The sequence below is a fragment of the Carassius carassius genome, chromosome 24, assembly GCF_963082965.1.
Source record: "Carassius carassius chromosome 24, fCarCar2.1, whole genome shotgun sequence".
Lineage (NCBI taxonomy): Eukaryota > Metazoa > Chordata > Actinopteri > Cypriniformes > Cyprinidae > Carassius > Carassius carassius.
The window spans coordinates 9849437-9866507 of NC_081778.1; the positions used below are offsets into that span (position 1 = coordinate 9849437).

The 17071-nt window shown below is 37.8% G+C and overlaps 2 protein-coding genes across 2 annotated transcripts in view; one reads left to right on the forward strand and one right to left on the reverse strand.

Annotated features, from left to right (window-relative positions):
* LOC132102776 (SNF-related serine/threonine-protein kinase-like) overlaps positions 1-8655 on the forward strand; it is a 61966-nt gene extending 53311 nt beyond the window's left edge. Inside the window, exons 4-6 of the mRNA XM_059507411.1 lie at positions 196-408; positions 4423-4557; positions 6888-8655. Coding sequence (XP_059363394.1) covers positions 196-408; positions 4423-4557; positions 6888-8211 — 1672 coding nt within the window. The 3' untranslated portion in view covers positions 8212-8655. The remainder of the gene's footprint in view (positions 1-195; positions 409-4422; positions 4558-6887) is intronic.
* Positions 8656-12045: 3390 nt separating this feature from the next.
* LOC132102777 (anoctamin-10-like) overlaps positions 12046-17071 on the reverse strand; it is a 32764-nt gene continuing 27738 nt past the window's right edge. Inside the window, exon 14 of the mRNA XM_059507412.1 lies at positions 12046-12317. Coding sequence (XP_059363395.1) covers positions 12291-12317 — 27 coding nt within the window. The 3' untranslated portion in view covers positions 12046-12290. The remainder of the gene's footprint in view (positions 12318-17071) is intronic.

The window sequence follows — 17071 nt, forward strand, 5'->3', positions numbered from 1 at the left end:
CCAGTGAAACATGAGAACTTAATACCTGACTATCATTGAGCATTTACCCCCAGATAAATATTGGACCAGCCCTGAAATAATCATGGATTTCCAGCAAAAAAAAAAACACTTGGCCAGAGCATTGTCTAGAATTCAGAAAGGCTCAAACGTTTGAAAAACTTCTGCACCCTCATCTTCTCTTCCTGTTCTTCACAGCCTGATAAACCGAATGCTACAAAGGGATCCGAAGAGGCGAGCATCGCTGGAGGAGATCGAGGGCCACGCGTGGCTTCAAGGAGTGGACCCATCTCCAGCCACCAAATTCAACACCCCACTGGTGTCTCACAAGAATCTGTCAGAAGAGGAACACAACAGCATCATCCAACGCATGGTGCTGGGAGACATAGCCGACAGAGAAGCTATCATCGAGTAAGGCTTCTTGTACGCTTGTGATACAAATGTTATGAAGCTGGAAACTCTTAGACCCTCAGGCTAATGTACAGCATTTTCCACAGAAGAAATAGCTCTCTGTCATGCTTTGATTTTCCTTAAGCGAGACTGTCGTGAAATGAAATACTACTTTAGAAAACGCCTCCAGGTTTGTGCAATCAGCTTTAAGATTTTGGTGTAAAGGGTGTCAGAGCTCTTCACTTCAAGATGAGTTAGCTGGACTGGGAATAGGTAGCAAAAGAGTGTTCAATCCATTTTAAATTACACTACTGTCAGATAATATATGTCAGCCAAATGAGCAATACAGGAACACTAAAGCTTCTAGCTACACAAACTCAATTTCACACATTATTGGGTTCTGAAATATGTCCAATTGCAATTCATTACACAACACAAGTTTTCATAAATATATATATATATATATATATATATATATATATATATATATATATATATATATATATTTATATATAATTTTTTTTTTTTTTTTTTTTTTTTTTTTTTTTACAAATATCTATATCTGTCATTACTGAAACAAGCAATTACTTAAATTATCTTTAAATCAGTTGAGAAATGAGATCTTTATAATGATCTGAATGTAATTGGGGAAACCCTAAACAGTCCAATAGTGTTGCAATCAAATTCGGCAACTAAAATTGTTTTGGTTAATGATTTCTGCCCTCTAAAACTGTGACGATTAAATAGTGTCCCTGATTATGTGTTTTGACTGTGTCAGCATCAGTTTCATACAAACAGCATGGATAATTAACAGGTAAACATGTCAGCTGTGTGGATGTACTTTACTGTGACAAAAAATATTCTATTTTAGCAATGTGTAAAAAAATAAATTACAAAAATTGGCTGAAATGTTGATAGGTGGCTCATTAACTTTGGCTGGTTTAATTTATTACCTGAAAACGCAACACCTTAATGTTATATTCTTTCTTTTTTTAGCTAATTAAAAACTTTTTCATTTCACTAAAGTTGATAACACTGTTGATTGTAACCTTTACCAAATCTCAAAGTGAATATCCATGTTTACTACTGTTGTTTCTATATAGGCTGTTGTAATTCAGCAAGACTGTATTAGTAGTAGGGTACCATTTTTCGTAAGTGTTAAAAAATAAGTTCATCTCACTGTCAGTGGAGCATGAAACGAACATAGTGCAGAAGACTCCCGCTGTACAGTCTTGTAGAAAGATGCATGCTGGGTGACGGTTCAAAGCACCCATCAGTCTTTTCTATGTCTTTGATCCCTCTCCACAGCAGCTGGGGAAGCCCACTATGAGAAAATGTAGTCAGTCTGCCTTAAAAGCATAGTTCACCCAAAAATTTAAATGACCCCATTATTTACTCACCCTCAAGGTGTATATAGGTGTATATGACTTCATTCAGACAAATACAATTAGATTTATATTTAAAAATGTCCTGACTCTTCCAAGATTTATAATGGCAGTGAGTGGGTGATATTCATTAGTCCAATAGAAGTTCAATAAACTGTCCATCCATCATAAAAAAAAGACCTTCACACTAGGGATGCTCATTTTAACTGGTAAACCGTTAACCGGCTGTAAGAATTTTGACCAATTAATACAGTCAGTTAAACGGTTTAACAGCCATTTATTTATTTATTTTTTAGTAAATTTTAAAAATATTTTAAAAGGTTTGCTGCATGGTTAAAATTCGCTATGCATATAATTTTTTTAGTTTTTTAGAGAAAAAAAAACCCAGCTTAAGTCGTGTATAAGTCACGTTTTATTATTTCATTGAGGAATAAGCCTAATGCCGATGCAAAATGTTTACAAACATTATAATAAACAGTGTAAACATAGCTAGGCTATTTTTGGTTCCCCATATTCCACAACAAATCCTTTAAGTTTTAACAGTATTTAGAAAAGAACAAGAATTATAAATATAAGTATTTATAGCTATATAATCGAAAAGCCAAAATAAATTAATTTAGGCTAGAATTAAACTGAAACCAATGTTGGGTCTTTAAAACGACACACAATCAAATGTTTCCGTATTCGCGATGTATTTGAATGCCAAAATATTATTTATTATGTACTTCACTCACGTTCCAATATCCACGTAAAACTAAATATTTTACATCACGGCAGTTACGTGATTAACAGCACATAATTTACTACATATTTAAACTAAGCAATGCTTTTTTTTCATATGTTTGACTGACTGTATTTTATAATGACAATTAACAGGCTGTATTGTCAAGTTAGCAAAGCTTAGTATGCGGCGCCAGCGCAATCTCTTGATTTTTTTTCCTTCTAACAGTGGAAGCAACTACTCCTTTTAGTCATAAAGATAATCAGAAATGTAAAAGGTTTGAAACGAAACCGCATGACTCATTTGAATCATGCCACACAGACAGTTTATCGGCTTGGATCAAAGTTCAAATGCGCAAGCTCCGAAAAGCAGATGTGTTTACTCGGTCACACGAGCACTAAGTGTGAAGCACTTGAATTCAGCGATGAACACTGTGATTTAAACTACGGTAGTTTAAAGCCAAACAGGAGAAACACTGCAACGAGACAGTCAGAAGGCTTTTAAATCCACATATTGCCATAATTTAACATAATTGATTTACCGTAGTAACATTCACTGCACCATGGTATTGTGGCAGAAATCTGGGATATTCACACTGAATCTTATTTAGAGAAAACAATTTATATAATTTTAGTATTTGTGATTTAAGCTATATCATGTGTGCATTTATACTGATTTTTTTAGACTACTGTTTTTCATACAAATGGACTACATTAAATTTTTTTAAAATTTTATTTTTATCATGATATTGAGATGCTATATGTTTGATTTTAACTGTGTTTATCATGATTAAATGTATGCTACTATGGGAGACCAATACTTAATTAAAAAATAAATAAATAAACAACTTGGCCAGAATAGGTTTAACCATATAAAACTGAGGTTGCAGCAATTTTTACAGATGTTACTGATTTTGATAATAAACAAAAAAGTACCTCTGCATCCTAACTCAAGCTACTTTCAAATGTGCATTTCTAAGAGACGAAAAGTGATATTATTATTATTAATATCATCAGACAACCCAAACCTGTTTTTCATTTTAAAAACAGTAACACTTATTTAGGATTTAGATATTTATTTTGTTAGGGAGAATGAATGGTCTGGTTTTAACAAATTTCACTTTGGAGCAAAAATCTGGCTTTAAATTTGAAAGAAATAAAGATTTGACATGTATCTCGATAATAATTGATATCGACTGATATGAAAAAATTTGTTGTGATAATTTTTTTGGCCATATCACCCAGCCCAAATTTAAAATATATTTCTCATATAGGCCTATTTATTGATATAGGCTATACATAGCCTAGCTTTATTATGTTTTTTTCTCCGTTTGCAGAAGTGCTGCAGGTGCATGATGTGAAATGATATGACCATGTGAATCCTCATGTTCTGTTGTTTTCTGATGTAAAAATTAATCATCAGAATGTTTTTTTTTCTTTTTCTTGTTACACATACACAAATTAAGTTCACCCAAAGATCACAACAAAAATATCACTTTTCATGCTTATACCGCATTTAAAAATAAGAGCTGAACTGAGCCATGAGCACATGCCATGTCAAGAATTCAAGCCTTGCCAAAAGATTGTCGCTACATGACTTGAACTAATTTGTTCATTCATTGGTATGTAAATCCCTGAAGAAGCAGTTTAATCTCTGCTAACATGTCCAGACTCACCAGCTTGAAAAGTTGGATGCAGAAAGTCCCATTTGTATTGGGATAGGAGTGTTTTATCTGGGATTCGTCACAGTTATTTTAGTCTCAGGTGTTCAAAATGTAGACCTTTTGAACTGATGGAAGCCACTTGGGTCTCTAGTTGTTAGAGCCCTGGAGTTTTACTAGTTATTGACATTTCAGATTGCATTATCTGTTCTCTCTCACACACTGTCTGTGTATCTTCCTCATGTACATTCTCTTTGCTCTTTCTCCAGAGCCCTGGAGACAAACAAGTACAACCACATCACTGCTACTTACTACTTGTTGGCTGAACGGATCCTGAGGGAAAAGCAGGAGAAGGAGGTGCAACCGCGTTCTTCAAGTCCCAGTAACATCAAGGCCCACTTCAGGTACTTCATGGGGGTTACGCTATCCCAGCAGTCTGTCATTTAGTCATTTGTGATTTGTCAAGAGAATGCTACTTACTTATGTACCATGTTTTATTTAGTCCACCGGGTTTTGGTGCAACATTCAAAACTCAATATCGAAGGTATTTGAAATCAAGAAAAACTTTGTCGTGGGTATTGAAGTTATAGTGCTATCTTGCCCGCTGCTCTGGGTGTGTGTTCACTGTGTGTGTGTGTGTGTGTGTGTGTGTGTGTTCACTCCTCACTTGCGTCACATCACTTTTTTTTTTTTTTTTTTGGATATGTACCCATTTCCAGTTACAACCAATTGATTTGCCATGTGCGACATTATAACATTCTGACTTTAGGGTTTGAATTAAAATAAATTGGGGAGGAAATGAGTTTGACTTCCTTTATTGCTGAATCCCATGGTCACCCCTTGGAATGTAGTTGGATTTATGTTTCTAGAAAGGTCAGACAGTGGATCCCTGAGGTTTTCATTGTAGTGAAATTTATATATTTTCATACTCTATCACAACACAGACATGGTAACAAAACAAATGGAATAATAATAAAAAAAAAAAAACAAGTATATGAAGACTTGCACGTTCATACCAACTAGTAACAATTTGAACTGGTACCAAAGTCAATCGGAGGAGAAACCATGTGATTCACAGTCTTTTCCAATTTGTACTTGGGTCATGCCTTAGTATGTTTGAAAAATAAACCATTTACAGCATTGCTTTTATTCTTTGTTGTAATCATCAATAAAACAAACTGTTTTAAATCAGTCGGCCATGCCATGGTGTACACAAGCAAGCTCTCAGAAGTTGTCTGTGTGCAGTAATGGGGTAGTATTCACTATAAGAGGTTGTGAGAGGTCAGCTCTTCTGAATTTCAGAATCCCTGTCTGTTCTCTGTGCTGTGTGTGGACAGCCAGCACATCCTCTGAGCACCGCACCGGGTGACAAATGTGTTTAAAAGATGAGGCTGAAATTGGTTTAGACTGACCTAGAAAAGCAGAGAGGCTGCGGATGCTTTTTGAAAGGAGCTGGGAGTGGAAGAAATGAGAGGATGTGATGGGAAAGAGAAGTAGATAGTCTTCTGGATACTGCAGGGATCATGAGAGGGTGACAGATGTTTTGTGTGTGTGTGTGTGTGTGTGTGTGTGCGTGTGAAAATCAGCATGGAAATATCAACCGAATGGAAAAGCGAACCGAGTCTCCCAGATTCTTCCCAGAATAACGTAATTTGACCTTATCTTTAGGTAACCCAAATCACAATTGCAGTGTTATCGTTAATCAGTGTGCCCTTCATAGACATAAAGAGTTTATAGGCTGTATGTACTCAGAATTGTAATTCCTGATCCTAGTGGAGAATATAGTTGAGCAGTAGAGTAAACATTCTTAATGGAACATTATTTTGACGTATGAGGTTGACTTGATATCATGCATATATTTCCACATGCGAAGACTGACAGCATCATTTGCAAACAACCTTATTTAGGCAATTGCAGTAAATCTGTAATTCTGTCTTTTAATGATGAACGGATATGGGAATGTTTACAATCCTTTTTCATCATGCCTGTAAGCACAGCTATAGGTTCATAAGTCAGACTTGGTCTAAGTGCACCTCATTATATCCTAAAAATAGTAATGTAAGCAATGCAAAAACTGACTTTGAAGGCAACATTTTAGCAAGGTTGTCACAAGTTTTGCCCTGTATCCTTGCTAACAGATTTTCTTTACAGTTCTCACTGACCATAAGTGTGATTAAACATTTTTTTTTATCCACACAAGGCATTTGCTGTATTTGTTTGTATTGTTTGGCTTGTCGTCATACTAGCGTAAGGTTTATAAAATATATAATGTGGTTATGACAACTAGAGAGGATTTGCTGATTCCACTGATTTACTTGGTTTCAAAAGTCTTAGCAGAGTATATTTTTCCATAGTGACTTGCATGAAAGTGTACATACTGTACTGTCCAAATGATACTCCAGCAGGAAAGTAAAAATATAAGGAAATACAATAAAAGCAAGTTACAGCAACAATGCAAAGTTATCTTGTAAATCACATGTTCCTTGTTTGAGTGCTTGGCACAAGAAGGAAGTCTGGCTTTTGTCAAGGACTGTCATTAACATTTGGGTTGTTTTCCTAGAGCACTCCCCAGAGCTTTTGTCTTTAAAAGTTGTTTTTGGAAATGTCCACCTTTACTGAATATCATCCTGCTTAAGTTTTAACATCATGCTGTTTTAGACTTAAAGTGGGATTCTACTATTTTTAAAGCAAGGTAATTTATAATTTATTTATAATTATTTTTTCTTTTTTGCAGGCAGTCATGGCCGACCAAAAACGACATGCATCAGGACATCGAGGACAGCTTAGCCTCTTCGTCCATCTCTCATGCTGGAGGCCCACAGTCTCCTGCTCGCAGTACAGAGAACCTGCTAAATGGTCACCGCAATAAAGGGCTTCTGGAAGTGATTCATAGAGATATCAGCGAAGCCTCCTGCAGCTTTGCTGCACCTGCAGCTCTGCCCCCAAACCCCCTTAAGCCTGGGGTCATGGCTCCCCTTGTATCTGCTTCATCTAAGCAACGAACCTGTCTGTTTCGGGTGGAAGAAGATGAGGAGGAGGAAGAAGAACAGAAGCCTTTACCCTTGCCCTCCCAGGTTGTCTTGCGCCGCAAACCATCGTCCATCACCAACCGGCTTACGTCTCGAAAAAGCGCCCCAGTTCTCAATCAGATCTTTGAGGAGGAAGGTGAATCAGATGATGACTTTGACATGGATGAGAGTCTTCCACCCAAGCTCAGCCGGTTGAAGATGAACATGGCATCTCCTGGTACGGCTCAGAAACGCTACCACCGGCGCAAAAGTCAGGGCCGCGGTTCAAGCTGCTCTAGCTCCGAGACCAGCGATGATGATTCGGAGAGCCATCGCAGACGACTAGACAAAGACACAGGGTTCACCTACAGCTGGAACCGCAGGGACAGTAGTGAGGGTCCACCTGGAAACTCTGGGGGGAATGGAGGTGGAAGTAGTGGAGGGCAGAGCAAACCACCTGGGGATGGTAACTCAGGACCAGACAAGGGCAGCCCTCCAGGAGGAGGAAATGGTGGGAGTACAGGAGGGGGCAGTGGAGGAGGTGGGGGTACAAAAGGACAGGGAGGCCCTTCCAGTTGTTCCCGTTGCAACAACAATGCTTCATCTGGCTCAACACATAGTGCAGCTCGGAGTGCAGGGGAACTGGTAGAGAGTCTGAAACTCATGAGTCTATGCTTGACTTCTCAGTTTCAGCATCGCAGCTCTGGAGGAGGTGGTGTTGGACGATTTATCCTTGATCCTCAGAGCCTGTCCAGTGTTAAAGTTCAGGAGAAATCCTCCTGGAAGATGTGCATTGGCTCCAGCAACAGTCTAGAAAAAGTGATCAACCCCGCCTTGAATGGTAGCGTTGGGGCAATGGAGCATTATCAAGACCAAACGGCGGTCATGCTAAATGAACTTGGCCTGGTCAAGGAGAGCAGCCTGAACTTGAAAAATAATGTTCTCCAGCTACCTCTGTGTGAAAAGACCATCTCCGTGAACATCCAGCGAAGCCCCAGGGATGGGCTACTCTGTGCCTCAGCCCAGGCCAGCTGCTGTCAGGTCATATGATGGCACGGCACATGGCTGGCTCACAGAGTGGATTGTTCCTATTGCCACATTTGTAGCATACGATGACTTAAGTTCTCCACCGGTAGCAGTAAATGACCTCTCTTGATCCCAACTTGACCTTTAAACCTGCCTTCAATGTCGTCTTAATCATTCTCACAACTTACTTATTAAGTTCTTCTCTTGGACCCATTGTTTTTAATGAAGTGCACGCTGCTATCCTTTTCTTTGTCTTGTCTTTATTTGTTTTGCCCAATTAGACTTTAATACAATTTAGTATTGTGTTCTCCGCAGCTTGTTAGTCCTGTTAATTTAGCTGTTTTAGCCCTTGAAATGATGCGCTCTTAATATGAATTCCATGGTTCCAACACCACCCAATCAGTCAAGAGTTGTGGAAACTGTATGTATAAATAAATTACCTTTAATAAAGTGAGATTTTAATTAAGACCAACAGTATGGTAGAACAGAACATGGCAATTCATAAAACAAGCACTTAAAGAAACTTAAAAACCTATTAATACACCAACTGGTTTTGTAAATTTAAGCCCCGGTATGATTGTAATAAGATGGTAATACAGTAAAAGCAATAGTGGAAGTAAAGAACAATGCAAGGTTTTTATTTATATATATATATATATATTAATTCATAGTGCTGTCTGATGAGTCTTAAACTGAAAGAACTTTTAGCACCCTTTTTTTTTTTTGCACATTTTTTAATTGCTATTGACTGTTTCCTTGTCACCATTTAGAAATGTTCAGAGTATATACACTTTTGAGGTTAGTGACAATCAGTTGCAATAAGAAGGGACATTTTTAATGGACAATTTCCAAAAGGGGGCTACAGATAACCCAGATTAAAAAACAATTTTTATTTTGCAATTTTGCAATTTATACGTTCAAGCTGGTAAATTTTGTAATTCCATCTGCGAAATGCCCTCTCAAGTTAATAATGTTTTACCAAATTCACAAGCCAGACAGCACTGTGGAGACACCCACACATAAATGTGTTCATCCTAGTTTTTATCAAATTATAAAATTAAAATTGCACTACATAAGTAGAGTCTACAATTAGCATAGTTTGAACACCATACAAATCACAGGGGGGATAATTAGCCTTTCTGCCAGAGCAAAATCAGACTCCCTGGCAGTGACAGTATTCAGCTTGTATAGTACTGAACATTTTAATGAGAACTGTCGAGTCAGTACCCCTTTTTCTCAACATCATTATTAAAACGTAATTTGAATAGGGAAATCATTTTATCATTAAGGACTTTTCTTTGGCTTAATAAATCATTTTCGGTTCCAGACCATAATATCTCACTCCTGTTGTTCTTGTACCATTCAGCTTTGAATTACTGTATATACCAGTCTCAGAATCGACTGGCCTTGGGGGATGTTTATAAGTATGTACATATTTTTTTAGAAGTTTATTTTTTTGAGAGAACTGCTGATTTAAAATGCTGTTTTGGATGTGAGCCTTGAACTGGCTTATAGTTGGGATAAAATTGGGCTTTTTTTGTCACCTGGCCACCTGATAACAGATAAATAAATAAATGGGATGTCTTCTATTCAGTGGATGGCCACTCTTTCAGGAAATATGGCTTCAAGAGTTGGTCATTGGGTGATCATCGACTGGTATAGAAATACGTCAAAGCTCTACAGGGCTGTGAGTGTGAAAGAATCGGTTGCAAGATTTAAAGGGCATTTGCAATAAGCTAAGCTATAAGTTGCAGCTATATGTAAATATCATTTTGTTTTGTTTTTATATTTCAAACCTGTACATCCTTCAAATTGTCCCAAATTATCTTAAGTATTTCTGTTAGTTTTGTATTTTTGTTTTAAAAGTAAAGTCTGTAAATATTGGTGTAAATATGGTGCTCTTTTCTTAGAAATGCAGTGTTGGACTTCTTGTTCATAGCTGTAATATAGCCTTATTAGATATGAGTGTCGAAAAACCGAGCAAGAGAGGTTGAACAGAAAACAGTGCTATTATGCATAATGTCAGTCTTTGACTTTGTCCTATCCTAATGTAAACCGCTAAACGACATGTGCATGTGTTGTGCGTTTGACATTATTGATCCACGTTCATTCAGAGGAAAAGAATCACCACAAAATGTTAAAGGACCAATCCATGTACTGACAAAAAAAAGAAAACAAAAGAAACATTTTTGAAAAAGCAAAATGAATAAATGTTCTGTTGCTGAAACTTGTCTTCAAAAGTTACATATAGTTATGGTGATGTCAAAAAATTAAATATGTTGTCTCTAAACCCGGACTTCCTTTGTCCTTTTTTTTTTTTTTTTTTTTCCTCATTGAATAGCTTGTTTTACTCAAATACATTACGTTATGTTACTTCAAAATACATAACGGAAGTAGAATGGAAATATTTCACATCAGCGTTATTTCTCTGTGGGCTTTCTGTACAATAGAAGACACCTTGGTTCAAAGTTTCACCAGACACTATGTGGCAAGAAGTTAAACTTGACAGAGTACCACTGCCCACAAGCCCCTGCTGCTGAAAGGTATTTGCTCTTAATTTATTGCCTGTTTGTGCTGCCAAGGTGTCTCCAATAACCAAGAGCTTTTCAGGGGTGTCTCAAGTACATGCTTCTCATCCAGTTGCCAGTAGAGCACCTTGCGCGCACACAGACACATTCTGCATATTGTCAGTGAAGCAGTCTCAGCAGTTTCCACTGACCAGCAATGACACTGTCAGAAAGTGTGACAAACGGTTCCCTAATTAGATTGAGTTGTAAGTTGGCTAGTCGCACTGTCCTCAGCTTCAGGAAACATCAAGAGTGAAGACACAGGGAGCTGTTTGTTTTGCTCCCAAAACCTTAGTCTGTTTAAACATTTCTATAATTAGTCAAACAGAACTGTAAATCGCTAGTCTTTATGTCAAGACAAGATGATAAATGACTGTGTTTACAAGCAAATTGTCTAATCCCATTTTTTTTCTTACTCAAGTGAGTCCATGGATGCCATTAATTAGTTACCCCAATGAAAGAAACTGCATGCCATTTATAAAAATAAAAAAATAAAAAATGTGTAAAGGTATAGACTTTATACTAAAATTAATAGAGAAAAAATCTATACTAAAATTAATAGAGAAAAAAATCTAAACTAACTGAAGTAAAACTTTGGAAAAAATCTTTTTGAATAATCAGCATGCATGAACATAAATGAGTATACAGACAGGAAAATAATTTCAAGCCCTATGTTTTATGCGGTTGTATGTATGCCGTTTTATAGGATGTGAATCAAAATGTAATAGAAATGCTGTTTAATGGCAAGACTGAGTATGATAGTATTAATCACATATTTAGAAACATGCTAGTTTTCTCGCTATTTTTACTAACTAGCATGTTTTGCATGAAAACATGTTCTCTGAATCACTAATGTGTCATAAACACTTGGGTGTTCTCACAATATTTCAGTGTTTGTTGGGAATTCAGCTTCTGAGTTTAAAGCTTCTGAAAGTCTCAATCACATGTCTCATCCCAAGGTGTGGAAAGGACAAGGAGCATGTTATCTGATCATTTAAAATGTTTATTTTTAGGCAGAGAATATTGAATATACTTCAAGTACAGTACAGAGTGAAGTGGCCTGACATCTGTAAACAAAAGCCATAACAGTTAAACATACGTAGTACGATGATGTTTAAAGGCACTGCTCTATCTTTGGTAGAACTTGGAGTGATTGAAAACAGACGATTTCAATAGCTCAAAGAAATGTCAATTGTATTTGTCAAAAAAAAAAATATATATATATATATATATCTCAACTGACCCCATCAGACATGTACCAACTGGATTCCCATTTACACTTCTCTCATTATACCAGTAACAGTTTTATTGACATATAAAGAAATAATACAATTTGTGCAACTCCAATAACGGAAAAAAACATAAAACCCTGTAATTCAGAAGTGTACAGAATCAATAAGCCATTTTGTGAGTAACAAGGAGTGCATATTTAAAGTCAAAGTCAGTTAAATATAATAATAGATAGTTTACAGCATGTGTACACCTGGAGTACTTTCGTTGTGTTGTAGTCATCACCCTTCATTTATTCCACGTATATCAGGTCTCCGCAGCTTCCAATAGTTTCTAAAAAAGACAAACAGTATCAAAATATTAATAAGGGAACTTACTTGGGAACCTAGACCAAAATAAAAGACGCTTAAATAGTTTTGATCACAGATGAACAGAAGAGATTATATGGATATACATCACTAAGCTACTAAAATCCCAGATATTCTTTTCACTCTCTGAGAGATTTTGCACACAAAACTTCTATTCATAATCTTTCAGGTTTCATAATGTAAGAGAACGGATTCAGAATGATTTAGCATCAGTTCTCCCTGGTCTAAACAAGTCTTAGATGTTGGGATATAAAAGGCAAAAGTTGATCTTAGTTTAGTGTACACACAGCTCCGGGCAGGAATGCAATGCAAAACAGTCACGCTGTGTTTTCAGAGATTGGGGGGGGGTAGATGAACCCATCTACCCATAACAGATGTTTTTTCTCTCAAGACTCCCAGAATATGTCCTATGCTGGGTTTCTTTTAATCAATTTATTTCACTGCCTGCAGCAAACCAGAGCAAATTACATTCTCAGTGAAAATGTGTTCAGTGCAATTAACTATTCAATCCAAAAGAGAGATCAATAGGGCCAGACTTGCTGATTCTGTATGTTTAAGTTGAGTGAGTCCGAGCTCTGGTCTCCTCTGAGAAAACTGCACAATGGTTATTACTAGGCACACCAGATATAAAGTGCCTTTAAATGTGGTGAAAGACAAACGTCATACCTCAATAATGAAAGAGGTCTACACAAGTTATCAAACTGTGGCCTCCACTGGAATCTCCAAATATTTTTTTTTTTTTCAAGAAAAACAAAATGAAACAAAATTAATATAATTAAATGTGTCAATAAAATATAAATAAATGACAATTAGAATGTGTTTTTTTTTTATTAACAATCATCACTCCCTTTGCTTGCTTTGTTTAAACACCTCAGTTTTCACTTTTGTTAATTTAGCCCAAAGGTGGTTGAGATGCGCCTAAATGGAATACACATTCTGGATTTCAAGGGAGGTCTTGATGGGCAAACTGGGATAACTGACGGGACATGTCAGTATTGATTATATTAGAAGGAGGTGGGTTAAAAGCTTTTAAGCTTCTGCAACTCCAACATACTATCACCCTTGTTAACAACTGAACTCGAATACAAACTCAGGGTCAATAAATCCTTAGAGGTTGAACAGCTGTGTACAATCCCATCACACTGATAATATATTGCCTATTCGCTTGTTAAGTCTGTTGTCACGTAACAGCGCTTCCGTGTCCAAACGCACTATCAGTTACCAAGAAAAAAAACAAAAGGTGCTAATATAAACTCACAATGTGATGGAATACTAGCGAAAAAGTTATAATCTTAACCTTTAACTCCATACCGAAGTCTCAGATAGCCAGACAATGAAAATGTAAATATAAAAAAAAAATATAGAAAAATTTTGTGTTTGGGACGCTGTGAGCACGGAGATTGTAGTGTATACCGTAAGTTTGAAAGTGTTTATCTTAAATTATTAATATGAATAAACAGTGCTCATAAACGGCTGCTTAGGTCGTATACTCAAGTGAAGCGAGTTGAGACTTGGACCCGGAAACATCGCTTCTTACGCCATCACTTAACAACCGAATAGAGCCTAATCATTTTTGAGAAACCCATCAAGGTGATTTTGGACCCAAGTCTGACTTGCAGTTTGTCAGCTTACTCGGTTTACTACAATGCAATGTTGGCTGTATTGAAAGTGATGACTTCATTTCCCCTAACATCGTAAAAGGTTAACATGGGACATATCACATTCTCATGGACTTCGTCAAGTTGACAGATTGTCTCAGACAGCTGGCTTGTTCCACTTCCTGTGATGGTGGTCAGGCAATGATGCGAAAGCAGACTGAATCTGACGGGGTCCATCATGCGACCAACATTCTCTGCCACTAGGGCTGGATTATGGACCGGGCCAAAGGGGCACTGGCCCCGGTGCCTCAGATTTAATCATATGTTTAGAATCTGAGACTGTCCACAAAGTGCGAGCTGACAACTATAGATTCATACCCCCTTAATGTGGCACTATTATGGATTATGAAGGGTTTGATATGCATTCAGGGTCAAAAACACTTTCATTGTCTTATAATATGCCTTTATTTTTACCTTACATGCTCAACGACTTCCAAACGATTCGTTTAACAATTCATTTTTCCAAATCCTTCTTGTAAGGCCTGAAAAAGCGTTTCAGCATTTGTTAGCGCAGTGCTGGTTTGTGTACAGGGTTACCAGGGAAACCACTATTTTTACCGATCCAAAAGTGTCACCTAGTGGCAAAGAATGAATTGGCATTTTCATGTTTTCATTCAGACCACCACGAAAAGACCAACAAGTGGGCGGGCAATATGCTAATGTTTCATGTTGACATCAACATGAAATGGCTTGGGATTCATTTTAAAAACGACTTGTTTTCTTTTGAGAGACAATAACTTCATACAGATGGAACTTTCAGATTTAAAACTTTGCAGGATGTTTTCATTCACTTACACACTGCCCCTATTATGGATTTTTGAAAATTACCTTTCATGCACTTTTATACATACAGTGGGGCCCAGGGCCCTACCATATACCATACAAGTTGTTTTAGTCTAATGTAAGCAACATTCTTAGTGATTCAACCCTGTGTGGCACAGTTTTTAACACTTATTTTGAAGAGATAAGTGTGAGTTTCCACTATATCTAGATCATATCTATTCAAAATTTGAATCTGATCATTGACTATTGATCAACTTCTGTAGGAGTGTCCAGTCATGTTCCTGGAGGTCCACTGTCCTGCCCCTGATGTATGCCCTCCAGGACCAGGACCCCTGGCCTTCTGGTTAACGTGGTAAGTGTGGTAAAGTATGGTGTCACTCGTTGCCTGTATTAGCAGCCGGTCTGTTCTGAATGCCGGCTTGCAAAAGGTGGTAATTCAAGCATGGATTACTCCGAAGGTAGGAAAAATCCTTATTATGGTATTTACATAAGGGTCAGGAGGTATGATTAATTATGTAAATTTTTATCGCATTAATTATTTTTTAATTACTCATAATAAATTAGTGTATTAAACAAGCCCAGATTCTAAGACAAATGGCCTCCATCATTCAACAAACTGACATATGTTGGAGAAAACCATTGACATCTGTTGGAGAATTAACCATTAATTCTCAGTTCTAAAATGAAGCAAATTAAAACCCAGGACACAACATGCATGCGTAATACAAGCTACCTTTTGAAGGGAGAAACAGCTCTTATCAAAGCATGGATCACCCATGGATGGGAACTGTAGACACCAGCATATTATCAAGACAGACATATCTCTGGACTGCCACCTTGTCTAATCCATCTACGGCTACGTTCACACTGCAGGGCTTAATGCTGAATTCCGATTTTTTTAAAAAATTTGTTTTTTTTTTGCAAGGCCGATCACATTTCCAATTAAATGCGACCTTGTCTGATCTCATGTGTGAATGTGAAATGACCCAGAAGTGACCTGCATGCGCAGAAGAGTACTCAACGCTCAACGACATCACTCATTGTTTGCGGAAGTAGCTAACGTTAAACATGGATGTCAACAACATTGCAAAAAGAGCTCCCCTGTTGACTACACTATTAAAATTATTTTCCCAACGGAGCCAGCACAATTACAATCTTCTCGTTTTAAGAAGAAAATTAAAAGGAGGAGAGCAAGGTTTTTGGCCATGGCGTTTTGTGGAGCAGTGTTAGCAACGTCGGTACAGAGAAATGTTTGGGTGCGGAGTCGCAGCCAGGAGTGGTGGGATACTGATGTGAGTGGCTTCACTAATACAGAATTCATCAGTTTATCTTCTCGTTCCAGCCTACTTCAACGCAGACATATGACATTTGTAGCGTATCAATGACGTACGGGTCGGATACATGTGGCCTGGCCATTCAGACGGAGGTCGCATTTCAAAAGATCGGATACGTATCGGATTCAGGACCACATACCCAAGTGGCCTGGGTCACATTTGAAGAGATGTGAAAAGATCAGATACAGGTCGCATAGGGGCAAAAAAAATCGGAATTGGGTCGTTTCAGCCTGCAGTGTGAACGTAGCCTATATGGGAACTCTTCTATCAGTACTGGCGTGTTGACATTAAATGAGATTATATACAATTGTGAATTAACACACAGATGGTTCCCAACCATTTCCATTTGTCTTCAAAGTAGATCCTCACTGCCCTTTCTTTGTTTTCTATTCCTTTTAGCCACTCAAACAGCTGTTACGGTTTAAAGAGGTCTCATCGAGCAAAACAAAAAAGCTAAAATCGTGTAGTGTTGGCAGTTTGGCCTTTTCCTGGAGTTCACCCCGGATCCTTTACAAACACTGGCCACTAACAGGGGGTTTCCATTGCCGCTGAAGGTGCCGGCTATTTTCAGAGTCCCTTTGCCCTAGAGCAGTGGAGCTTTTCTCCCGACAGCTGTCTTCACCCTCTCAAGCTGCTGAACACATGGAAATACAGCTAAATGGCGTCATGTGCTGCTAGCTCATCACTAGCACTCTCCAACCACTGAACCAAGCACCTCCCTTAGGTTCTGCAGACTTAAATCACCAACCAAATGTGCTGTTTAACTGTACTCGGCACTTATGAACTCTAACAGATCTGGACGAGGCCACTGAAGCTATTAGCTGCTGTCCATCATTCTGATGGAGAGACTCTGGTGAAGACGCACCGCCAGCACTGGCAGAGGGATGAGCTGGTGTCAGGTGAAGTGTGTGAGAGGGAATTGGAGGGGTGGGAGCCCACGAGCA